The sequence below is a fragment of the Dermacentor andersoni genome, chromosome 1 (genome assembly GCF_023375885.2).
Source record: "Dermacentor andersoni chromosome 1, qqDerAnde1_hic_scaffold, whole genome shotgun sequence".
Lineage (NCBI taxonomy): Eukaryota > Metazoa > Arthropoda > Arachnida > Ixodida > Ixodidae > Dermacentor > Dermacentor andersoni.
In genome coordinates, this window is record NC_092814.1 from 171700751 (window position 1) to 171727059 (window position 26309).

At 46.6% G+C, this 26309-nt stretch overlaps 2 protein-coding genes across 2 annotated transcripts; one reads left to right on the top strand and one right to left on the bottom strand.

Moving 5' to 3' along the window:
* Positions 1-1785: 1785 nt before the first annotated feature.
* LOC126547175 (uncharacterized) lies at positions 1786-3204 on the bottom strand. The gene has a single exon (XM_050195051.1). It carries the CDS (start codon positions 3202-3204, stop codon positions 1786-1788), a length of 1419 nt encoding a protein of 472 aa, XP_050051008.1.
* A 2943-nt stretch (positions 3205-6147) lies between these two features.
* Positions 6148-19703, top strand: LOC126546988 (uncharacterized). Its single transcript, XM_050194756.2, has 2 exons — positions 6148-6397; positions 18266-19703. Exons 1-2 carry the CDS (start codon positions 6297-6299, stop codon positions 18648-18650), a joined length of 486 nt encoding a protein of 161 aa, XP_050050713.1. The 5' UTR covers positions 6148-6296; the 3' UTR covers positions 18651-19703.
* The last annotated feature ends 6606 nt before the right edge of the window (positions 19704-26309 follow it).

Genomic DNA, 26309 nt, shown 5'->3' on the forward strand with positions numbered 1-26309 from the left:
TGTTGCAGAAGCTTGATGTGGGCGAGTTGGTTTGACATACTTGAAGAAAAGAGCGCTACAAAGACGCGGACTAAAACAAACGGGTCCGTCGTACATGTTCTTCTTTTAGTCCGCGTCTTTGTAGCGCTCTTTTCTTTTCTTCAAGGTTATGTTGTTTTCCATCGCTTGGAGATACAATTAGTCTTAATTGATTAATCAACTTCTAAGCTATAGTTAGATGAAAAGTGTAAATGAAAAAATTGTAGAGCAACACGAAAAACTCCCGATACAGCATACTGTTGCTCAATATGTGCTGCACAAAAGTGTTTTTCCGAGCGTGAAAGAAGCCCGCAAATACACGCAAAGTGCCTCGAGCGGCCAGTCGCGAGGCATGTTTGAGTGTATTCGCGGACTTCTTTCACGCTCGAAAAAATACTTTTATATATAACTAAACACAATACATACAACATTGAAACACAGAAGTATCTGGAACGCCCTCGTATTTTATCGCACATTTTGGGAGTGAATATCTCCAAACTTGTGTCATCCTGAAAATTCGAGATACGCCAAGAAGATACCTTCTTTCAGATCAATTCAGAAATGCTGCTGCATGTACGAAGAAAATTTCTGTATGCTTATAGGGCACATATATACACAAACGAGGAGAATTGAAACAGACAAATCATCTTTTCGTCCACTTTCATTTCCCCTTTTCTCCCCCATCATTATTTTCTACATTTCAATTTCAACCACAGCTAATTATCGCTACGCTTTCCTTGGCTTCATTTCCTCTTAGCTTTATATGGTCGTGATATATTTCTACCCCGAGAAATTGAAATGCGTAATCGACTAATTAACAAAATTAATTAATTACAATTGTTATATACTTTGCGGCACATATTGCAGTTTACGAATTCTATCCGGTGGGCTTGCAAAACCTATCCATTTGTTACGACTTCTGAGGGACCGCATGGGTTTCGAGATATGCGCCCTGAAGCTTGCGGCAAAGCTGCGCTAATAATTGTTCCACTTACTTTTTAAACAAACTGACGTTTTATGCATTGAAACACAGAAGTATCTGGAACACCCTCGTATTTTGTCGCACACTTTGGGAATGAATATCTCGAAACTGGTGTCATCCTGAAAATTCGAGACATGCCAAGAAGATACCTTTTTCAGATCAATTCACAAATGCTGCTGCATGTACGAAGCAAATTTCTGTATGCAGTTAGACGTCCATGCCTTATTTCGTGCTTTATTCTTCCTCATTTCATCTCAGTCCCTCACAGCAGAGATCCTGTCAATGATCTATGAGCGCTTGGCTTTTTCTTGGACACGTCGAAAGCGCCAAGCTCATCTTTGCAAACTTCATTGAACGGGAAAGCAACAACGCGCTCGAGGCCTTTACTGGCCGCCTGCTGGTCTCAAATGGCCACAGATAAGTCAACACATCATGCGTACTTCAAAATGTACCACGAGACCAAGAACACAGTGGCAGCCACATGTAGCCCTCACTGTCTTCTTGTCTGTTACTGTAATGATGAATTCCAACCAACCAGCCCGCCTCATCACCACCTTGCGTATTGAAATCGAAATTTGCATTCTAGTCCTTCCTTATGATTCACATTCAAGTATATATCGAGTCTTGTCACACGTATCTTTGTTTGTTTGTACTCAAGGCGTATGACAGAACGGAAACAAGAAAATGCGCTTTCTTTCAGCCTTAATTCGGGCTTTTAACGTCAATTTCCTTTAGGTCGGTTCTATGCCAAGGGGAGGTGGAAATATGTAAGTACAGAATGTAGTCTAACGCTTGCGTCGCCGGTGAGTGGGCTCGTGAAGAGATATCTTGCCTTGAGACCGCAAAAACTCCGGGGCCGCGTCGGTGGGGCCCGGTACTCCGCTCTGGGCACTGCTCTGGACGCGAATGTCTGTAACAGCGTTGGCACTGCTGCTCATGGCAGCGCTGACGCGCCTGTCCATAGCGGCGCTTAGGTGAATGTCCTCAACAGCCGCGGCAGCTGGATTCGCGAGCAAGGCGCCGGCAGAACCAACGTCCGGTGGCAAAATGCTGGCGGACACAGCCAGCGAAGGCGGCACTGGGACTGTGGTGGTGATTGACGTGAATTCGCGGTACTTAACCATGTCTTCCTCGGTCATGTCCGGCCGAAGTATGTCAGAAACGACCAGAATGTCATCCTTCGTTAGGTGGTCGACTCTCTCGGCGTCTTCCTTAAGCGTGATAGATTCCAGTTTTTCGAAATTACGAGCCAAAGCCAGTCGCAGAATGCCCATAACTTGGTAGCACGAGTAACGTTCGGTTCGCGAAGCCAGATCCTGGATGTCGCTTTCTGTGAAGGAAGGACACCTTACTTTTCCCAACTCGCGCGTAATGATCGCAATGCGTTCGTTAAGCTGCGGCGGAGGGAGCGATATCTTTGACTGAAACGTCTCCATCATGCTTTTTTCCAAGCGCCAAGGCTTTCTCGCAGTGGCAACGACAACCTCACGAAATTCTCTCTTCTCCTTCAGTTCCTGCATGTAGGCTAATATTTCCTTTCTCATGGCATCTATTTCTCGTCCTATTCCTTCTGCCCTTTGCGAATAGAGGCGATCAAGGTCCTCCAGAACTAAAACGCCGCAGTCGTGCTTCCTAAAATTCTTGATCATCACGCTTGCTAACTTGACACCCTCGTGTTGCGACGTGGCGGCCATGAATGTACCAATATTGACAATGAAGACAGACTTGTCCGGATACTTCGATGTGATCGCCCGGACCATAAAACTTTTTCCGCTGCCGTGCGGTCCGTATAGGAGAATGACGGACGCCCCTTTCGACTTGGGGTTCATGAGAATCTGGCTGAACTTGTTCTTCATTGGGTCTATGCCTACGATGTCGTTTGTGTAGCATATCTTTCTCTTGGCGCTCACCGTCACAGCTGTGAGACACCAGGGGGGCAGCAGCAGACCCAGCAGAGACAGCTGGTGAATGCACTTCATTTCGGGCATGCCCGCGCACAGGATCTCTTGGTCGATGTCGCGCGCGTGGTCCTTCAGTCGCAGCACCCTCTCAATGTACGGGGCGCACATGGTTCGAACCGCGAGGGTAGCACTGAGGTAGGCTTCCACCGTCTTGCGGTATATCTTGTACGCATTTGCGAACTGTTTCTTGGCTTCTTCGTCGGCAGCCTGCTTGGAGAGTTCTAACGCGGTCTTGACGTCCATCGTTGCCAACGCGTTTTGAGAGGTCATGATGTTGTGACGCTCTCTTCCTTGTTGTTGCCTCAAAACATGGCTCGTACCCACGAGGGGGATTGGCCACACTGGACAGATTGAAACGAACGCCCAGCAACTTCCCGAAAGGGTTAAAGGCAGACAGTTAGAACGAATCATTTGGCAATTAATTGATAACACCAATTTTGTGAGTACCTATTCATCAACAAAGTAAATAAAAATTAAGTTAAACTGAGAAGCTCAAGAAAAATAATAATAAAATGAAATGCTCCACGGTCGGTACCCTAGCAGCGTAACCTTCCGGATGCTTCAATGAACTTGTGCAGAACACTAATAATCAAACCATGGCTTGTGGCTAATTGACAGGCACCAAAAATTATGTTTGGTGTTGGAAGTGCCAAACCTAGCTTTCTACATATCTTGAAATATGAGGAGCATTTTGCGAAAGGAGAAGAAGCGGTGGCAAGAAAGAAAGAAATGGGTCAATAGTTTCTGGTTCATTACAAAAAAAAAAAGCAGAGGTTAGTTATGGATAGACCAGATCTATGAAGCTAACAATTTAGGCGAAGAACTCGACAGCGGTAACTTGCTAACGTCACCTCGCATTGGCGTGAAAGGCATTTGCTCGTGTTCCACTGAAATTTTAGATGTTGAAAATCATCTGCGGAAAGTGTCGATGACTCATTACAAATCGACAATAAAAGGTGTTTGAATCTGGCTCCTGTTATAAAAGAGAAATCAGGAAGAACATTTAAGACCGCACCCTTTAGCGATGATGATGCGAGTGAGTCAGCTGATTCATTTAAAAATATTCCACTATGTCTGGAGACCCAAACAAAGCGGACTTCAGACAAATTGTCTAGGACCAGAGTCGAAAATATACTCAGCAGGTGTGACCGATTAATGGAAGTTAAACTTGTACAGACCGCGAGCGCGTCTGTAACCACTATTACCTTAGATATCTGGGGACCCAATTTTCGGATGGCCAGAATTATCGCCAGGAATTCAGCAAGGAATATTGGAGTGTAATCGGCGAGCCAGTGTGCAAAATACCAGTTAAGCTGAACTGAAAAGATGCCAACACCGGCCTTCTCTAAATTTTGTGATGCGTCCGTTGAAATTATCAAGGGAGACACAAATTGATTGAGACCTACAAGCATGCACGCAGGAAGAAGTTCTGCGTGTTTTGGAAAAATATCATCAAAGATAAGTTTTACCTTGAACGAATTAGACTTTGGAGAAATCAGGTTCGGCAGATGAACTTAAAGTTTCCTTGTTGTGGCTATGATTGCTGCGGCTGGTTTCGTCCTCACTGGTTCAGCTCCTATAAGAATACATGCATGCGTGTTCTACATATCGCTTCCTGAAGCTATAGATCATCTTACCCATTGCAGAAGCAGGTTAGAGCACACTAGCTCGGGCCGACCTCTCGACCTTTCTCTAAATAAACACTCTCTGTCCTGGGGTTATAAGTTAGTGCAAGTCGATAGGTAAATTAGCATTCACTTCTTTCTGTGTATCAGCCTGCTGCCAACAGCATTCAGCGAAGTGGCTCACTGTAACCCCACAAACAAAAAGACATACACCCCACCTCGGCGTTCGTCTTGTTCGGAGAAAACCAGATTTCCGCTGCCACTAACTCATCCATCACTGTCAGTAATCTAAGGAACGTCGTTTGCCCTGGCTTATATGCGCTGTTGTTTCGGTCGGTTGCCCCCGGGGAGTGACAAAACGCCAACCCTCCACGCTAGGCAACCCGTTTCTTGGTCCCCTGCTGAGACAAATATATCTCTCGGTCCATCGAAAAAGTTTCAGTTTCAGCCTTTTGGTTGGGAAGACACAGAAGATAGGAAGAGAAAATAATAATTGATAAAGCATTATTTGCACTTTTATATTATCAGGATGTGGTTATTAACTTATTTCTTTTTGTTTATTCATTGTAAGGTTTTAAGATAATTCTGCCTGGCGTATTGATTTCCTGCATGGTATGCGTGAGCTGAGTAGACAGGCCACACGTGACAACCTTAAGCACGACAGAGTCCAGCCAGTTTCAATACGATACACGAAGGAAAAATCATATTATTTAGGTTGTCTGTGCCTGCGCAAAGAGTGGTAGACTACAAAGTGCTGCTTTCGCTCCCTCAAAATTTGAAGACTTGTGGACTAACGATTCCATCCGCCAATATTAATTCAAATTTCCTAGGACGATAGGGGTTCGTGTGTGCGTGTGCGTGTGCGTGTGTGTGTGTGTGTGTGTGTGTGTGTGTGTGTGTGTGTGTGTGTGTGTGTGTGTGTGTGTGTGTGTGTGCGTGCGTGCGTGCGTGCGTGCGTGCGTGCGTGCGTGCGTGCGTGCGTGCGTGCGTGCGTGCGTGCGTGCGTGCGTAAGAACTAAATGACAATTTTCAGTTTGAGACTCCTATACATAAATGAACAAGGAGACCCGTCTTCTTGCCGATGGTGCAAAATTTGCCCTCAGATTGATATGCAGCTCGAGACCAAAGCCCCATTTACTTTTTTTTTCTTCCTGCTACGCACGCTTCCCGAGAAATGATCATATCGCAGGCTTCCGTTTCGTATCCAGACCGGCAAAGCCGTAGTGTCGTGACAGACAGACGGCCTGTCGGTCGCATTGACGACGTGCCCAGTATTTGCCTGGCAGAAGACCCGGATCTAAACAGCTATTGTCTGCGCTTCCAGATTCATTCGTTTTCCCAATTGCTGTGCTTGCGTGGCCCGGTCAGAGCGAGGCTTCCCGCCGGGAGCCGCTGTCGTCGTGGCTTCTCGCATCATCGCTACCGATTGTAGCAAGAAGAGAAAGGAAAGTGGTTCGGCCAGTCCTCTCGCAATGAGCGCCACCCCAAGGACGTCGCCGCAAGGGGGAAACCCCTCCCCCTTGCTCGCTTGCCGGGTGGCGGGCGAGGCGCCTCGGCCGTCGATTAAATCTCGCCCCCCACCGCTCCTGTATCCCCCTCCGGCCAAGAGACGCGCGCCGATCTACGCAGAAGGCCCGGCAGCAGTCCACAGGTGCTGTTGTATACGCGCTCGAGAAGCCGTCCCCGAGAACCATCACCGAGTCGACCGGCATGGCTGTTATAGCGCGGACGATGCACTGGTGCCTAGCCGCCTGCTTTGCGCTGGCCGTTGGGCTTGTCCGGGAGGCGCACGCCATCGATGACCATCAGCTGTGAGCGCTCTATTTTATTCCCTATATTTGTCGTGTCCCGGGACCTGCGATTGTGTGAAATTTCCAGTGAACCACTCGTGACCGCACTTGCACAGGAATGCGAGCGGGCGTTGCAATGAATGCTGCGGCTAGTTTCCAACTCTAACCACGGAAGCGTCATTGATCATGTTTGTGGTCGGGTCTCCGCATCCACACGAGACCAAAACGTGAAGCAGTAGAGTGAAAGCAGAAAAGAGAAGAAGACGTGCAACGCATGTCTGTTCAATAATATCGCTAAAATCTAGACCACACATCTGCGTCCGCAGCATATAATGTCGCTCTTCCGAAACGCTTTTTGGACCAGTATTCACGAAGCAACTCGTTCGCTGGAGCGATATATAAGGCAGTCACCGATCACGAACCGTCCTTAGGACTAATATTTGTGTGTGAGCGGGGGGGGGGGGGGGGGCGGAGGGGTAGAATTGTACATAGGTTCTTGTTTGTAAGCATTCTTTACCATTGGCTAGTAGCTGCCGTTATAGTTATGTGTGCTTTTGCGAATGGCTGGCGCTTGTTCTCAAGAGCCGCTTTACATAACGAACTGTTTTGTAAATACGAGCCCTGTTTCCTGTTGCTTATATCGTTATTTATCTAAGCATTAAGGATTCCAGGGCTCACTTTTGCGGCCGCTGTACCACACCTTCACAAAATTGTCGGTGACAAGGACCTCATGTTTCGACAATATAAAGTCTTAGAAATCGCGTCCCCGAGCGGCTTTGCATACTCAAAAGCCCAAACTCCTTCGCACATCTCATTGCGCTCTCTTGTACTCTCGTGTTCTTTTGTACGCCTGGACGGTAGCGTACCCTAACTATGTATCTAAAACTCCTTACTAAGTTGATTCGCTAAAACGCAGGTCCGTTCGCTCGCCAACTATTGAAACATTGTGCGCTTCTGCGAATGACTATATATCGTATACATTCATCCAAAGCAGAGTGGCTCAGACTGTCGCGCAAATTTTCCGATATATCCTACGTATTTGTTCTAAACCGCTTCATTGGTCGGTTCGTCCACACCGAGCGCAGCCCATAGCGGCCGCTCATTTACGAGCTCAATAATTTCAGCCACTGAACTCTAGGGTGCGGGCTCGATCCTAAGTTTGGCAACCGCGTTTCCGCGGCATATGCGCCGAAAGACGGCTGAATGTCACAATACTAATGCCCAATGAAGAGCGCCAAGCGAGAGAATTCAAAGTGTATCTCAGCTATAGCTGAGATACATATATCCGATATATTTGAGAGAGACGATATATGTATCGTCTCTCTCAAATCGCGATACATTCTTTGCGAATAAATGAGGGTGTTGCAACGCGAAAGGATATGGCAAACTGAGTGGACAGACAGACACACACACGAAAATGTGCGTTTCTCTCCTTGTATGTTGTTGTACATATTTCACGTTGCAAGTCTATCGCTATCCGCAACTAACCAACTAGAAGGGCTACCTTATTTCATCATGACGTCAACTTCCACAATGTCACATTTTCGTGGTTGCGGAGGCGAAGGAACCGTATGTCAGTGGGTGTACCTTGGTCAGCAGTGCGCAAGCGTTCTGCGAAATGAATATTCACTGATAGCGTTGTTTTTCTTTATTTTTATTTCTTTTTTTAATTCACATATTCGTGAACACTCATTGGTTCAGAGCACGTTCGCGTCTCGTGTGTTGCAATGCTGGACGATTGCGGTCGTTGGCTGTATGAAGCAGCTTCCACCCTCGTCCGATTGGCGAGAGTTTTCGCGGGAAATTGAATGTGCAGTCCTGTGCAAGTCGCATAAAATCCAGGGAGAGGCCATTGTAACCCAACGCAGTTCATCCGTTCACCATAGGGCAAATTAAAAGGTGTGTGTGGAAGGGGGGGGGGGGGGGGGGGCAGAGAGGGCTTTCTAAGCAATTTAGTTCTGAAAGCGTGCTGCCTAATCCCCACATAGGTGGCACTCACAGCGTACAATGATTTGAAAACTGCAGCAAAGTCCGTGCATTTAAATGGATCTCTTACAAATAGAGGCGGCCTTTCTTTTAGACCGAGCGCAGATATATTCTGAAAACGAACAACACGTAAGTAGTGCATCTTTCTACATGTTGTCCATGTTAACGGTTTACTGGCTTCACTAAAAGCTTCAGAACAAGGCCAGTGCCGATTATAATAATACTAATCATATAACAACGGTATTACCATACCGGTGTTAATAAAAACTTTGCCTAGGCCTGCCGTCCGTCGAGGGATATCCCGAGGGCGCTTATACATGGCTGTGATTGCCTACACGGCTCAAGCGATGCAATGAACGGGTCACCTGTGTGGTCCAGTACTGGCTAAGCTTAAGTTCGGTGTCTGTCAGAAATTTACGGTTGCCCGCGCCGTGAGACCAAATCTCACTCGCTTCCCACCATGGACGCGCGTACTGCACTGGCGCGGCTCTTGGCTCGGGTATCGACAGCACCGATTCTCTGTGGAACATTGCATATTCGCTCTCTCTGTGGAACATTGCATATTCGCTCGCCTTTGTGCATGTTTCGTTTATTTTGAATTGATAAATTCTACAGATGTATTAACCGATGCTTCAACACTTCCATCGAAGTGCCAATCGTCAGGAGACGCGTTTCTGGAATCGTCGGCAGAACCTCTATGCCAGATAACGGCCATGGTCTTCGCACAACGGCGAGTCCGACGGGAAGCGTCAGGCGCCGTGCCATATATAACGAGCATCTCTCGATTGCGCAAGAACGACCGTTATGGGTATCGTCTAAACATAGCGTCAAGAGCAGTTACCAACCTGTCGTGCAAGTTGGAAAGAAAAGAAGTGGCGAGGGTAAACGCAATTCCCTCGCATCTGGACGCCGCGGGGTGCCGAAGACGGGCTTTCTGACCGCGTGCGTGCGTGTGCGCGCGCGCGCGTGTGTTCGCGACAACAAAGCAGAGGCCACGGATTGAGCACAAATTGACAGTGTTTAACGCGCATCGTATCCATCCGAGGCGGCATTGAGTCGATGGGCGCTCGGAAAGGCCAGCCGAGTGGGCTTTCCATTTTCCCTGAGGCGCCGCTCTCAGCGCCGGGGCAACACGCAAGGACGCCGGGTGCGTATTCCGGCGGAGACTCCCGTCCCATGCGCGCTCTTTCCTTCAATCGACCCAATCACGTAGCGCACTCGTCACGCTGACGTTTATTGTCAGGGCGCCACCATTGTGAGTACGCACTGCGCTTTGGCCGCGCCTCGCTGTGTGTTGGGCGCCGCGGTGCATCACGCTAAAAATGACAGGTCTTCAATGCCCGCTCCCGTATGCTATCTACATCTTACGCATATAGGTTATGTGCAAATAGCCAAGGTGGAGGCATAAAGGGAGAAAGAAATGGCATCCGCCCGACGGTAGCAAATTGCTACATTATGATCCATTGCGGTGTCCTCGAATATCAACGTTCGGAGAGGAAGAAAAATTTGTCCCTTCAGGGGATAAAACCCGAGACCCTTCTCGTCGCCGTCTCTCAACAAGGCGCTGTGCGTACCTTTTGAAGCTGTTCAGCATTGGCGAGACGACGTAGCGTGGGAGACGCAAAGCAAGCAGTGTGCGGCCCTCAATGTCTTGTTTTGCGTCTTATCTTTTTTCTTCTTTTGCCGCGACGTATTATGAATGTCATTTATTCTTTAGTAGCACGCTTTGCTCGCACCGTCTACTGCACTCAAACGGCGCTCTCGGACCTGCTAAAACTGCTTCAGTAGATAATGGTAAACTTCGAGCCTAAAATTAGCACAGATCCCTGTAAAGTTCCCGATGCCTTGGCAGTTGTCACACTCATTTGTCTCACACAAAGTGGAATGAGTGCCTTTGTTCTTTCCACAAAGAAGATTCAAGCCTTCGTCAGAAATCGACAGTGCCCTCCATGTATGACGAAAGCTAACGCCGAATCGTGTAAGGTATCTCCTTATACAACCACAACGCTCCAACACTCGAAAATACCCAGGAGAGATATCGTCCCTAAATGCACAGCTTCGTCGTTGGTATCCGCCAAACGGTTCCGAGTCGCACACCAAGTTTCGAACAAAATCTTCAGATACTTCGCACGTCAACACTTCACGACCTCATGCATATACACTCGTTGCATAGCATATATGCTCGCATACGGTGTTCGCCCATCGGCGCCTCAATCTTCACGTTTATAGAAATCGCAATGAGTGTTTGCAATAAGCTCCCATGTTGTTTGTGACCAAGCTCGCAAATACCTGTCGAAGTTTCTTAAAGCATTGCAGACTCCATGTTGCCAGTTGTGTCTGAAATGCTCAATACTATGCTTTGTCTTATTTTGTGATTTTGTCTCCATTATTTTTCTCTCTCCTCGTTCTTTCCGTTCTTTCTTTAACGCCGGCGCTTATGGTACTTTTTCTGGCGGTACACTTGTCAGCCAGCGGTTTCTCCTTGTTTTCACTATAGATCACTAAGAAAAATGATCATTAGTTTTTGTTTCCGCACTAAGCTATTCATTTTAGTTACATGACGCGGGCAGAGAAATAATGCCACAAACGAAAGCGAGACGGCCCGACAGCGTCAAAAATCTGCACGTGTCCCCACGGCTTATGACGTTCGATGTCTTCGAAAACACACTTCAGTGGGGTTGGCAACAATTTTCCGCACCACATCCACCATCTAGCCTGAAACCCGCCGCGGTATAGCTTCCTGTTTGTGCCGTTCTGCTGCTGAGCACATGTCGGGCACAGCATTAGGGGGGTTTGGCATGAACGGGCCGCCTACTAGTGTTTCAGTTCACTTTAGGAGAACCTCGGGTGACCACTCCGGAGTTCCTCCTGCTTCGGCGTCACTATTCCCTCAGTTTGCAGATTTGGTGCTGCATCCCGTATCTTAGCAAAAAGAAGCAGCGTACGTCAATAAGAAGGTCTCGCTTTTTATTTTTCTAGGTTCGTATTCAATTCATTTATTTGTACTATAGCCAGTTGGCATCACTTCTGCACTCTGAAGAAATTATACGCCTAAAAAGGCTGGCCTGTATGGAAGAAGTGCCGGGCTGTTACTTCTTTTTTTTTGATGAAGTAGGCTAGTGAGTGGTGCCTGCTTTTGCGGCAAAAGCCAGGTCAATCGACAGGTACATTCTACAATTGTATTTCAAAAAATGAAGAAGAAGCCGGCAATGGTCTGCTGGCCTTTACTTTTTATTTTATTGTTTTATTATTATTTGTGTGTGTGTGTGTGTGTGTGTGTGTGTGTGTGTGTGTGTGTGTGTGTGTGTGTGTGTGTGTGTGTGTGTGTGTGTGTGCGTGTGTGCGTGTGTGTGTGCGTGTGTGTGTGCGTGTGTGTGCGTGTGCGTGCGTGCGTGCGTGCGTGCGTGCGCGTATGCGTGTGCGCGCGCGCGCGCGTGTGTGTGTGTGTGTGTGTGTGTGTGTGAGTGCGCGCCGACATGTATAACGATTACTGACCATTTCAAGTAGCCTTACGCACGTAACAAAAGGAAAAAAAAACATATCTATGGGAAACCAGAGAAAGTAGGGGGAAGGCGGGAGATAGAAATCCAAGACGATGAGCAAAACGAGAACAAGGTGAAAGCGGGAGCCAACGTTTCGACAAGTGGTCTTGTCTTCTTCGCCTTGTTCTGGTTTTGCTCAAATTCAAGAAAAGAAACATATAACTCAGCTTGTATCCACATAAATCTTCCGGTAGAGCTGTTCGTTATGGTAGGTGGCAGCCAATTGTGATGTCGAACATATTACTTGCGAAAGTGGCTGGCCAATGACAAGAGGACTTACGAACGGATAGTTTTGTGAAGTCAGCCATACCCTGTATTCATAAATTGATTCTTGCAACAGAATTGTTCGTAATAGTTGGTGTCAAGCAGCCGTGATGGTGCACTTATTCTTAGCGTAGGCGATCAGCCAGTGGCAAATATTTTTTAAAAACGAAAGGCTTTGAGAATTCTGCCCAAGGGCCTGTATTAACAAAACTATTTGTACGCTAGAGACGCCCGTAAGAACTGGCGCCCCGCAATCGTAAACGCGAACATATAATTTGGGAAGCTGACCGGCAAATGATATACAGTTCTTATGAAAGAAAAGCTTTATGAGACTAGGGCCCAGAACCAGAATTCATAAAGTAGCTTGTACACTGTTCGTACAGGTGCTGGCCAATCGGGATAGCGATTGGCCAGCGATAGCCAAGTCCAGGATAGAGTTGTTTAACTTTAAAAAAAACATAATAGCTTTCGAGTTCTCACGTCCCCAGGGGCTAAATTTGCATCCTTACGCAAGGATATGACTCGTAATAACGGACACCAACCAATATCGTGGCGGTGAACCGATGGCAGAGCAGGCGCCGGTCTGCAGTGTTCGTACACACAGCGAGCCACCGCCTGCTCTTCCATTTTATTGCCTACTGGTTTGCGTTCAGCCTTGGTACTCTGGCGCGACAGAATGTATATTATAGTGTATGTCTTGCAGCAAAGATGCGTGGAAATGGTCTGCAATGGCGTTCCCATCCTCTTATTTGTCTTGCATGGTAGTCTTTGTGTCTTGTTCCGTCGGTATCCACATCATTGCCTTACGAAAACTAAGCCGACAGCTGTTGAAAGCAGCTTTGAACGGGAGTGAAAATGATCACATCTCATGTCGAACACCGTGTTGATTTGGGACGCGGTGGTTCGCGCGTGACGTTGGGACGCTTGTTGCCTCTGTTCCCACAAGACTTGCGACACGATCGAGAAAGGAGCGCGCTACCGAGAATCGCCCGATCGCGTCGCCGATGACCAAGGTTACGGCGGACGAGGAAAATGCGTCAGGCGCGCCCCTCAAGCGTTTCAAGGGAACCCATTCAACGCATCTCCGCATCGCGCGCGTGGAATTCGCCTTTTCAATGTCTGCGTAATAACCGCCAAGCTCGTCGGTTACTTGAACAGCATTGGTTGTCTGGGGGAAATTTGCGTTCTTTGTTGTGCGCTTTCTGCTGCGTCGTTATAGCTATCTTCGAGCGCACATTCGTGTCAACACAGGAAGGGCAACAGCTGAGCTGCGTCGCGGGATTGACTGACTCCCGCTGCATAGCGGCTTCCCTTGTTCGGTGCCAACGAGGTTGCGGAAAGGCGATCTCGCCGTCGTTTCAGCGGCAGTATACATATTTATACAAACGAATGGAACACTAGCGTGTGGCTATGGGTCCAACCAGTTTTGGTATTTCTGCATGTTCTATGCCTGCAAATAAAGAATTGAATTGAATGGAACACTAGCGCTTCCGACGGTGCGATGGTTCAGTCAGCATTATGGTGATGGGGTAGCTAACGGCTTCTTCGTGTCTTAAGAGTATTTGAGCTAATTTTTTTATATATATCAAAATCTGTAATACCGATTAGTAACGACAAATACGTTAAATGACGAAGTTCAGTTTAACGTGGCTTAGAATACTGAAAACCCATGGCGAGTATTACTGCACCAGTGTTACCCAAATTTATGCACACGTATAGCAGCCCTCATTTATCTTATCTAGCGCTGCGCATCCCGTGGTAAAATGAATTATCTCTGAAAGTTACACATCTTATTTGCTGTAACACTGCAATTCCATCGGACGGCGAAATTGAACAATAAGGGCTAAAATAGGAGGCTCTACATTATTCCACCAAGACACGAGACATCAGCAAGCTACGTTCGCCGTCAGTCACCCGCCCTGTAGTTGATGGACGGCGTCGATCAAGCACAAGGTGGGTGACCTGCCGCAGGTCAACAGATCGGCAGATCAACCACAAGGTGATTGATCGGCACTGCAATCGATCAACCACATTGTGGTTCACAAGCGTTGTCAGCTTTTTAAATAAAACCATGTATAAGGGAAACATATGCCATTTAAAAGAAAGACTCTTGCGCGCTGCCTCAAGCTGTGCTTTTCTGACATGCAAAGAAAGAAGGAAAATTACATAAACGAAGTTTTTCCTAAACCTTGTACGTCAGAAACGCCTTATACGGGCGTTTCTCTACGTGTTCTACAATCTTCTATCTGACACCTTGCTCAGTAGGCGAATAATTCAAGTATTCAGCTAATTAGTTTGAAGTTGATATCGCTAATGATTATCGCCATGAAAACATAAATAACAGTCGGCCAAACAATTACGGACACAGACGAGCATGGCTCTGGCTGGTCGCACATCTCCGCCAACATCGAATCGCGCGTGCACTCCTTCGGAGACGCGTGCTCACGGAGCCGCTCGCAGGCCTGCTTCGACGATCACCTGCGTGCCTTCCCGGCCGCGCACGCCACTGCAGAGCTTCCTCCGCGCGGGCGGAAACCTCGCGTGGGGCGCGACGTTCGATGAAAATAAAAATCGAACACCTGGAAACGAATGCACAGAGTCCCGGCACGCAACAACTGACGAGCGCCCGTGCACGCAATTGACCTTTTAGGCGGTCATCGAGCGCTGTGTGTGTCCGTTGACGCTGCTGCTGGCGGCCAGCTCAGACTACGCACTGCGCAGAATTGCTCGCGCTTGGTTTCACCGAAGAATTGCAGTGTCGGCAGTCGAGTTGCAGCGTCTTGCCGTGAAAAGCTACAGTGTAGCCAAACGTTTCATTCAAAAGAGTTTCGGGTCTCTTTAGTATACAGGGTGTCCCACATAACTTGAGCCAAACGTTAAAAATATGCGAATGCCACGTAGCTGGACAGAACCAAGGCTCTTTGCTGTCGCTTGGGCACACTCAGGTTAATGTTTTCATGCCGCCTAATTAGGTAATTAACCCTAATTAATTAATAAACTTCTCAAATATTATATTTAGATGAAAAGTGTCAATGAGAAAATTGTAGAGCAACGTGAAAGACTCTTGATATAGCTTTTTGTTGCTGGATACGTGCTACATAAAAGTGTTTTCCGAGCCTGAAAGAGGCCCGCAAATACACTCAAACATGCCGCGTGACTGGCCGCTCGAGGCACTGTGTGTGTACTCGCGGGCTTCTTTCACGCTGGGAAAACACTTTTATGTACCACGTATCCAGCAACAGAAAGCTGTATCGGGAGTTTTTCATGTTGCTGTACAATTTCCTCATTGACATTTTTCATCTAATTATAATATTTAAGTTGTCTAATTAATTAAGACTAATTAGATAATTATGGGGAATGAAAAGTATCTCCAAGCGACGGCAAACAACCTTACCTTTGTTCTGTCCAGCTACGTGGCATTCGCATATTTTTAGTGTTTGGTGCATTATAGTTGGGGCGCCCTGTATGGAATGGCTAAAATGGGGGGGGGGGGGGGGGAAGTGTGTCGTGTTTACACTTCACTGTTTGCACTACATTGCAGAAGCAAAACACGCGTTTTTATAGTGCGAAAATTATGGACAACTACTGATTCTAGTGCACTTTCGAGTGAATACTCGAGCAGGCTCAGAACACTCCAGCGTTGACCATATCGACGCTCATGGCTCCGCAGGAAAGAAAGACGGAAATACAGGGGCGTCAACGATGTTCGCGCCCGTTTGGCTGCCCTATAAACGTGGGGAAGAAGAGCGCGTTAACGCTGTATTATGTGGGTGGCCGTTCAGTCTTATAGGAAGAAAAGGAAAGGACCGAAGTGTACGAGTAAGAAGGGGAAGAAGACAGTGAGTGTGCACAGAAACGCAGAGGAATGCTCATTAACACAGCCACTATATACACGCGCAGTAGAGCTCTTTAGTGGTGTTGTCTTCACATAAGTTCCTCGGCCAGGATCTTGGGATGGTTTCTTGTGGGAGCAGTCTCTTCCCCGGACGGACAGGTCTATAGTTCCCTTTACCAGGATCAGCAACAGCCCTGGAGCGCCCTTCATCCGTATATAGGCGGCGGAAGAGAGTCGCGCACTGCGAGGCAGAAGCAGAATTCGGCCCGCGGGCCGAATTCACAACGCTCTTCGTTCGCAAGTGCTATTTATCATTCGCTGGCCGCCTCCGCTAATAATATGTCCAGATTGGCGGAAATTCTTTTCTTAAGAACACTACGAGCGTAGTGCATATGGGCCCCTGTGCGCGCGTACTCCGTATCTAAAAAAGTTTCATGGCCACGGCACGTGCAAGGGGAGCGGGACATACTAATACATGCTTTTGTAGGATTTAGAGTGATTCTACATCTTCTCTATATGCAATCTTTATCGATATAGCGATTGATTGTGACTATTTTTATTGGTGTTCTTCTCGTCAGCTTGAATCATGGTCCGTCTGCAGCATTCCCTCTTATACCCGGACAGTTTTTCACTGATGGTGTTACAAGTACGCAAAATATGCAGCTTAGTGATGGTCATGCACTCTTTGGTTCAACGCAAACATCCACCCTGTTCTTTCGTAACTGATCATGTCATTCAAACACAAAACCATTGGATAGGTCGTTGTCAAGCTGATGACATCTGGAACTTCCTGCAGAACTTGATGTTTACTCACGACTCCTTTTGTCAAGTTATCAACATGCTGCCTCTCAATAAACGGCACAGGAACAGGATATTTCCTTTATGAAAAGCACTCTTACCGAAAGGCGGACACTTTACAAGTCCGACAGAGAAAACACACTCTTTCGGGTCATTTTTATACTGGAGTGGGGAAAGAAAGCCCCGTGGGTAGTTCAGATTGAAAAACTCTAACGTAAGTAAGGATGAGTGCATGCACTTACAAGCGTAGACGTTTACAGGCCGGATGGCTATTGCAGAACAATATATGTGCTTGTCTTGGTCAATTGCTAGGGTTTAGGGTTCCAAGGTACTTGCTCCTATGGTTTTTTGTTTTGTTTTTCTTTTTTAAGACCGTGCAGAATTGTAAGTCGCCTGCGGCAGATAGCGTATGTGTAGTCCTTGAGCTGGACTATTCGAAGCGGCGGACATTACTCGCTCAAGAAATCGGAATCCATAATCGACTAATTAAATATCACTAAGCCTGATCTTAAGTAGCGCTAGCTTGACGAAACACAAGAACGAAGAAGGGAGACACGCACCAAGCGCTTGGTGTGTGCCTCCCTTCTTCGTTCTCGTGTTTCTTCCAAGCTAGCGCTACTTAAGACCATGCTTAGTGTAGACCAACCAGCCCAATTTTCCGTTTTATGAAATAACAACAATCACTAATTATTGTTGTCAATAATTACGTTACGGCACATATTGTAATTATGGATTGAAGCCGGTGAGCTTGCAAGGCATAACCACTTGGAACGAATTCTAAGGATCACGTGGGTTTCAAGATATACGCCCTAAAACTTGCGGCAAAAATGATTTTTTTCACTTACTTTTTTTAAAAGCACCGTTTTATGCATTAAAGCATAAAATTAACTCGAACACCCATATTGCACACCTTGGGAATGAATGTCTAGAAACTGGTGTCATCCTGAAAATTTGTTCCCAGTGGATACGCCTTGCTAACTCACCGGCTGCAATTACAGTAAACTAATTCATTAAAAAATATTATTAGTGAATATTTGTTAATTAGTCAATTATGCACTTCGATTTCACGTGCAAGTAATATGTCCGCCTCTGAGTAATCCAGCTCAACTACTAGATTTATCATGTCTGCCACAGGCAATCTTTAAAAAGTTTATGTGGTCTATATAAACGCCTGGTATATTTGTGAACGACGCCACTGTGGAGGGCTCGGCATTCATTTTAATCATCTGGGTAGCGTCCCCCTAAGTTGTTCTAAACTAGACACGGGTGTTTTTGCACTCTGCCTCCTTTAGAATTCGGGGCCCGCCGCCTGGCATTGAACTCCCGGCCTTGTCTCAGCAGTTGAATGCGATTGCCCCCCTAGCTACCGCAGCGCGCCCAACCATACGAACCGTGCAGGCATCAGCGTGACACCAAATCGTGGTGTACTGTGTCTGACAATAGAATGTATTCGCTCGCATGCAGATCCCAAGACCTGCTGGACCTGAAGCTGCTGGGCCTCCGGCTGGAGACGAAGCTCACTATTCTCGAAGGCCTGATGAACAAGCTGAGCGCCAGCTCCAACAAGTGCAGCCAGGGTGGCCGCACAGGGGGTCCGGACACCGACACTGAAGTAGCCACCAGCGACACCCAGGAGCGAATCTTACGCGCCCAGCAGGCCATCATCGACATCAGCAACCGCAACACCGTCGAGCTGGAGAATCTGTCGCAGCTCGTCACCACGCAGACGGCCAAGCTGGCCAACCGCTCCGACGCCATGCTCGGCCTTCTGAAGTCTTCCGAGCTCGTAAACCGGCGGCCACCTGCTCAGGAAACCATCTCACAGGGCCGTAGGCACCACCAGCCTTAGCAGAGCCCCGACTCATGGCTGACCGGGGATTCGCGTCACAAATTATCTCCTTTTCTTTCCACGTGAACGGTTTGAAATGAACGGTGCGCAATAAATTGAAGGCCGGGAACGTTACGGCGCCCGTCAGTTCTTTGTGCACTGTTCACATGGGATGTATGAGACAACGTCATCAATCGGAGACTCACGTCACTTCATCATACAGTGTGGCGCGTACAATAGTGAACGAGAACCGTTCGTGTATGCGTGGGATTTGTAGGAGGAAAATGTTTGCTGTGAGTGCGTTCTAATAAAAGCTATACTCTTCCTCAGTAAACTGAAACGCGGGAAGTATTGCGCCAGGCCTTGTTGAAGGGAGTTGAGACTATAAGATACGGTGGTGGTGTGCTGTAGCATTCTTGCAAAATGTATGTCGGATCTGGTGTTAAATAACGGTTCTCAGCCGCCCTCTCGGAGACCAACGCAATCCCAAAAGCACTGTGCATGCGAACCACCGAATAGAGTGGTCATTGGGCCTAGGTCTGCGCAGTAAAATTCCAAACATGTAGGCTCGGTCTCCGTTCGTGCCTCCTTGTGCAGTTTGATGAACGCCGGAATATGCCCATCAGCGCTTAATATGCTGATAATGCAGACGCTTCATACGTGCGACCGATTGGTTTCGCGTATAAAACGACTGCATCTGGAAGTTATTTTCGATATAATTTATGCGTGTTTTCTGGGGCGTCTGTCACTTCTTGCGTGCTGCAGTAAGATTGGAATAGTAATTTCAGTGTGTGAGTGTGTTTGTTCAGAACTTCTTTTACCATTGTGAGAGCCATGTGAGTGTGCATAGTATATGTGTAATAGTGACTAATACAAAATGCTGACGGCATCAACGGTAAGTTCATTCGCTGCTGCAGTGTGTTGTCAGTCAACGAGTTGTCAGTCGGTGCTGTGTACGTCGGCTCTGCCTTCGTCCTGTCCTTCGGGCCGTTCTTACCCCTTTAATTCATTCACCATTGTCCTGCATCATTTCTGCGGAGTTATTGATATTAAAATTAACTGTCATGCACCAAACACGGTCTTTCGCTTTTGTGTTCAATGAACGTGCATCGGATTATGATACTCGGCAAAAACAAGTCATAAGAGTAATTTGTACGATCGCGTAATGCCACTTTTTCCTCTTTCTTTTCTTTCTTTTTCATTTTTTTAGCCATTTCTTTCTGGTGATGGTAGCTGTAGCAGCAGCAATAATGTTAGTAGTAGTCGTGATGGTGGTGTTCGTAGTGGTGGCAATAGTGGTGTTCGTAGTGATTAGTAGGGGTAATGGTGGGGGTGGTGTCAGTAGTAGTGATTTGGGGGGGGGGGGGGGGGGGTATTACAGCAACTGCAGCACTTGTAATAAGAAATATAGTAGCAAAATGAACTCCGCTGCATGTAGTGGTGGTTTTGATGGTGTGTCAACAGTACTGTGTAGTTTAATAGAAATAGTAGTAGTAGTGCAAGTAATGCGACCAGCAGTTGTAACAGTCATAGAGGTGGTAGCAGCAGCAACAGTATTGCAGAAAATGGTTGGAGCAGTTGCACTGCAGTTGCGGTAATGGTATGTATTAAGGTTTCCCACGCCAGAATGGCTACTGCCAATGCCTGCTGGCATTTTTCAGAAGCGGCAATACGCGAAATTTTTTCACAAATGGGCATGAGCCACAGAATCTCCCGTACTAAAAAAAAAAATCGCGCCGGACCATTCATATGGTGGCGGATAAGTCAGCGAAGCTGTCGATCGCAGGCCGAGTACCTATGGTCAAACTCCGCGTCCAGAAACATTCCCTTGAATTTGGAATTCGCCCCTCTGAAACTCGAAGGAGGTAGCAGCTCACGCTTCTGCCGCTTTGACGCCAACTCGAACGACCTAGCTTGACGCTCACAAGCGGCCTCCAGTGCGCGATCTTCATTGATAGCTTGCGCTCGACGTCGATGACAAGACTCTCGCATCTGCTATTGCTGACGTTCTTCGGAGGCAAAGTCACTGGCCGCATTCTCCGCTTTCGCACGGGCACGTTGTCATTGGATATAGTCGATTTTCTGCTGTTGACGCCTATCTTCGTACTCGGCTCGTTCATTGACCGTGCGCACAATGCATGGTCTTCCCACTTTTCCCGTTTTCGTTGGAGTTGCAACTGTTACAATGGTCTACCTCTGCAAATGCACAATCCGGATCTTTCACGCCGTGGCGGCTACCGCGGCTCACGTCCCCGTGGTTTCCCGCCACAAGTGCCGCGCCGTTGTACTGAGGCGCTACACGGCCGCAGACACAGGCGGCAGCAACGGCGGCCAGCGCGGGTGCACTCTCCCACTGCGCAGGTGCGGCGCGCGGTGAAATCCTGTCTTCTTTCTTCCGCGCCGTTCTATCGTTCGATATCTTTTTTGTTAACTTTATGGGCGTTAGCCAGCCCAGATAACAACACCCCCCCCCCCCCCTCCCCTCACGAGATCACGCAGTGCCGCCATCTTTTTTGTTAACTTTACGGATGTTAGCCAGCCCAGATAACCCCGTTACGAGACCACGGATGCGACTCATAGTAAGTGTTAGACGCACCAGGCATTATCTATATTTAGCGACACGTATACTCGCATGTGCCGTGATTTGCTTGTCGCTGGAAAATAAAAAGCAAAACGAATTGGTTGTGAATCTAAAGCCATTCAGCTGTTCGAAAGACAAGTAGTGAGGCTAGCACGCAACACAACTGTGGGTTGAGTGCACAAAGTTTTACGTTCGTAAGTGCGTTTTGCCATTGGCCAGCCACCTTCGCTAACGATATGTCCAGCATCAGGATAGAATGGAATTTGATCTGATGAACGATTCTATATCATAAGTGATTTTCGTGAATATGGGCCCGGCTCGTCCGCGACTGACAGCTGCGCTGTGAACGGCGCTCCGATGACGCCAGCCGCTTGCCTTTGTCGTCACGCTACGCTCCGGCTAGAAAACCTTCGTTTTCACGCGCTTTCTCGCGCTCTGATTGTGCGGCCCTCGCCAGGTAGCACGGCCCTCGCCAATTGCTACCTTCTTTTTTTTTCTATTGTTTGATAAAGTTCAGCATTAGGAGGACTACAAAGATTGCATATTCACTGTATCCGTGACGCAGTCATAAAACATCGCGGCGATCGAGAGCCTACGCATGCTTCGGAAATGAAGTACGATCGCAGGGCTCATTCGCAAACTTTTGCTTCGACTAAGAGGCGTTGCAGCAGAATACCAAATTTTACACTTCGCTCATAAATCTAGTCGCTTGGTGTTGCACATATATAACTTTCTTTAGAAGAAAGCTTTCATTGCCTAAATACACGCGGTTTATCTCGAACATTGCTTGCACCACGCTCTATCATCTTTCGCAATCGTCAAGCTGGCTTTGCACTATTTTCTTGCAAATAAATTTTTTTCACCGCTTTCTAATGCAACAAGTTTGTTTCTTTAGGCTAGCTTAAGACTATTCCTGTTCAGCACTTTCAAACTACCAGAAACCACTCCAAAAACATCACAGCATAAAAATAAAAATATTATGTTATAAAGAAAAGATAAGATAGGAAAGCCTATGAACATTTTATTGTGTGTTTGTATGTGTCCCTTTCTTTATTTTTTATTTTTGTGTGTTTAGCGCTCCAGCTACCTTTCCGGTATAAATTTTCACGTATTAGTCTTAAAGAATGGGTATACTTTGTTTTGTCTACTAATTTTGTCCGCCCTTCTGTCAGACGTTCCGGACGGCATTTTACTGCAAAGCCGCTAAAGCAGTGCATGCATTAACGCCTCGCAGCAACTACCTAGTTTCTTGAGAATTACATCAAAGTATTTCGTAATGTGCTTAATGCGCTGGGCAGCAGCAAAATTGAAATGTCTGCGGCCAACAGAGTGGGCGACCGGACAAACATAACGCACTGGACACATTATTGCAGAGCGGACATAGTAGCTAAAGGCCAAATGTTGCAGTTCATTGTCAAAAAAAAGTATTAGGAGTCCGCCACGACAACGGACTTCAAAGAAAGCCGCGCAACCACGGATCAAACGTAACTGCAGTGCACATAAGGTGCATACCTGAGCAGCGTTTCCACTTCAAACTGCGGTGTAAACGTTCCATGTCCTCTTGTCAGCGTAGATACGTGCAATGACGGCCACCAGAGAACCGCACTTACCTATGCTGAACTCTGCAGATTCTGCCTGCGTCTGACGGCTGGCTTTTTCTGCAGCTCATTGGCAGCACCCACGTTCGTCGCCGCTTCTCGTCCCTTGGGTAACGAAAAAAGCCGACTCCACTCGCTTTTTTTGGTGCGATTCATGCATCCAACCACGCAAAAACTGGACGGCATGACGAACCAGCTCGGCGGACGCGCACAACACACATAAAAGAGAAAACACCTGCAATGCACGAAGCGGCCAGCGTGTGCAAATGCGCCTGTGGTGCATTTTTTGCCCACCAAGCACTCCGGCGTGTTCTCGAATATCATGTGACCAATTCGTTACGTGCGTCGTTTGAGAGGGTATTTTTGCAGCGTTTTCTTGAAATGCGTTCACATGGGCACTTTCACTGCACGCCCTAAGCGCTTCATTAACGGACTATAAGAGAGCAAAAGCGAAACTCCTTTTCCTGCAGTTCGAAAGCGCTGAAAACTGGTTGCAACTGACCGCAACGCGACAACTATGTGACAGGCAATGTCTCCAACACAACACAATGTTCTACTGAGAAGCGTTGCCGTGCACGTTGAACTAAGGGCCAGCGTGACCTGACAATTTGAATCGTTGGCTTGAATGATTGAATTTGAACTTTTGGCTTGCTTCTAAAGCAGTTCATATTTCAGAGAAACTGCCTGCAGCTGCAGAATGGTAAGCCACAGGGTGCTTTCCCTTGATTTCAAAATAAGGGATACGCATTCCGTGCTTGAATTAGTGATAAAACGAAGCGACATTGCAAAGCCCATATGTCATAAGAATTCCTCGACCTCCGTTGGCGTGTTCCACAGAGAAGCAAGAACGAAGTGTTATCACGCACGTTACAGGGCTCTACAGGATATATTAACGACGGTAACCAAAACATATAGACTGTCAATCACGCAACTAGAACTTTCCGTTGTATCTGCTCTATGGCGCATACTGCTATAGACTGACTCCGCACGTGGCCACAATTCACGATGGAGAGCTGAGAGCGTTCCTAGAGAGCGCAATTAAGGATCTCGAACGCGTGAACGAAAGGCATGGTACACTCACATACAATAAACGCAAGTCAACGAAGAAGGCTCACTTGCTACAGCCTATGCTGTCTTTATTGACGTCTGCTTAATTCGTGCTCCGAATATTTCTTGTTTATCGATTTTCCGAAGACCACGTGCTTTCGATCTCGAGTATCTGCAAGAGTTTAAGGAACATGGGCACCGACTCTCACAATGGATGTGAAAATGTACCATTTAAATTAAGATATAACAAGCTACTAATTGGTAAGAAATGCTATGTATACGACGCCACTGAGCAAAAGGTCTGTGAATTGAAGCCGTTAAGCAGCACTTCAGATGATGCCGCGGCGTCTGTTCTATCCTTAAGATCAGGCCGCAATGTTCTAACGGCGCGCCCATAGGATAACGCGAGGGGTAGGGACCTCGATCCTATAATATCAAAACTACCGGTTCTTTTTACTAATATTCGTAGCTTCTTACCTAAAAAAGATGATCTCTGTAGCCTAATAATTGATTGTGATGCAGACATAATTGCATTAACCGAAACGTGGTTGACGAGTAAAGTAACAAACTCTGAGTTATTCTACTGTAATAAAAAGTATAATATTTACCGTACTGATCGCGCTAACACACTAGGCGGTGGTGTCTTAATTGCTGTTAATGAATGCTTTGACTGTTTCCCTGTAGCCATATCATGTAACATTGAATGTGTATGGTGCTGCATTTCTGTAAATTTCAAAAAAGTTGTGATCGGTGTTTGTTACCGACCACCATCATCAGCCCCTACTTTTTGCGATAGCATGTACGATTGCTTGTGCCAGATTAGTGTTCGCTTCCCCGGAACGCCAATATTACTTATGGGCGATTTTAACTTCCCGAATATTTCCTGGTCAAGCACGTGTCCTTTACTAAATACAACTTCCGTTGAATCAAAGCATTTTGTAGAGATATGTGCTGATTTCAACCTGGTTCAGGTAGTTACTTCCCCTACACGTGTTACGAACACCACATCATCTCTTTTAGATCTTGTTTTAACATCATCAACAGATATCATATCTAACGTTACACACTCACCCGGCTTGAGTGATCACGACGTCTTGCATTTTTTCATTAGCTTGGCAATCCTACCGTCCCAAAACAGTATTAAAACCATTCGTGATTATAAAAACGGCAACTTCACCGCTATCAACAGCGAACTTGCTCTTTTCCTTGATAATTACCTGCCTAAAGTTTCTGAGCGCTCACTGGATACTAACTGGAATATATTCAAAGAAAAAATTCACGATCTTGTTAACAAGTTTATTCCGAAGAGGCGCGTTTTTTCGAATAACAATGCTTCATGGTATACTAAATCTTTGAAACGCCTATCTAACAGAAAAAAACGTCTTTTTCGCACCGCTACGCGGACGGAAAGCCAGGCTAAATGGTCTGCTTACAAAGAAGCTGCCTCGGCCTACTCATCTGCGATAAAGAACACAAAATTTTCTTTTTTCAATAATACCCTTCCGAACATGCTCATCAATAATCCAAGGAGCTTCTGGAATGTAGTAAGGCCTAGTACATCGAAAATCATATCACTTAGCACGTCTTCCGGTGAGCCTATACCTCGGCAGCACTGCGCTACGATTTTAAATAATGTATTTATAAAAGCTTTCACTCCTTCAGCACATGATAACGACCTTCCTAGGCTACCATGCTGCAATTTTTTTCCTATGGATCCTATAATTTTTAACTCTACTGGCATAAAAAAAATAATAGACACTCTTAAACTTACGTCTTCTTGTGGAATAGACGAAATCACGCCTAAATTTCTAAAAAATACTAGTGAGTATTCCTCTATCATCTTAGAGAGCATTTTTTCACAATCGTACCTGTCCTCATCCTTGCCTCATGACTGGAAAACAGCAAAGATTATTCCTATTCACAAATCTGGCGAAACTCAAGATCCTTTTAACTACAGGCCCATATCGATTACCTCAGTACCATGCAAAATTATGGAGCATATTATATTTTCTAACCTCGTCAACTTTCTTGAAGAAAATAATTTTTTCTCTAACAGTCAACATGGCTTTCGCAAATTTTTTTCTTGTGAGACCCAGCTGGTAACTTTCACTAATGACTTACATGTATATCTTGATAGCGGTTTTTTTACTGATTGCATATTTTTGGATTTTTCTAAAGCTTTTGACAAAGTGAAACATGTACTGCTACTACACAAACTAAGCGCACTCAACATTGACCCGGGAGTACTCAGCTGGATCCAATCGTTCCTTTCTTCTCGTTCCCAATTTGTTGTAACTAATGACTCCACATCTCACGCGGCTCCAGTTGAATCAGGTGTTCCACAAGGGTCTGTTCTTGGTCCTCTTTTATTTTTAATATATATTAACGATTTACCTGATAACATTTCCTCACAAATTTGTTTATTCGCTGACGACTGCGTTATATATCGAAAAG

Coding starts and splice junctions, on each gene's coding strand:
- LOC126547175 (XM_050195051.1), bottom strand. CDS start 3,204: ATGGACGTCAAGACCGCGTTAGAACTCTCCAAGCAGGCTGCCGACGAA.
- LOC126546988 (XM_050194756.2), top strand. CDS start 6,297: ATGGCTGTTATAGCGCGGACGATGCACTGGTGCCTAGCCGCCTGCTTT. Junction 6,398..18,265: donor GCCATCGATGACCATCAGCT/GTGAGCGCTCTA, acceptor GCTCGCATGCAG/ATCCCAAGACCTGCTGGACC.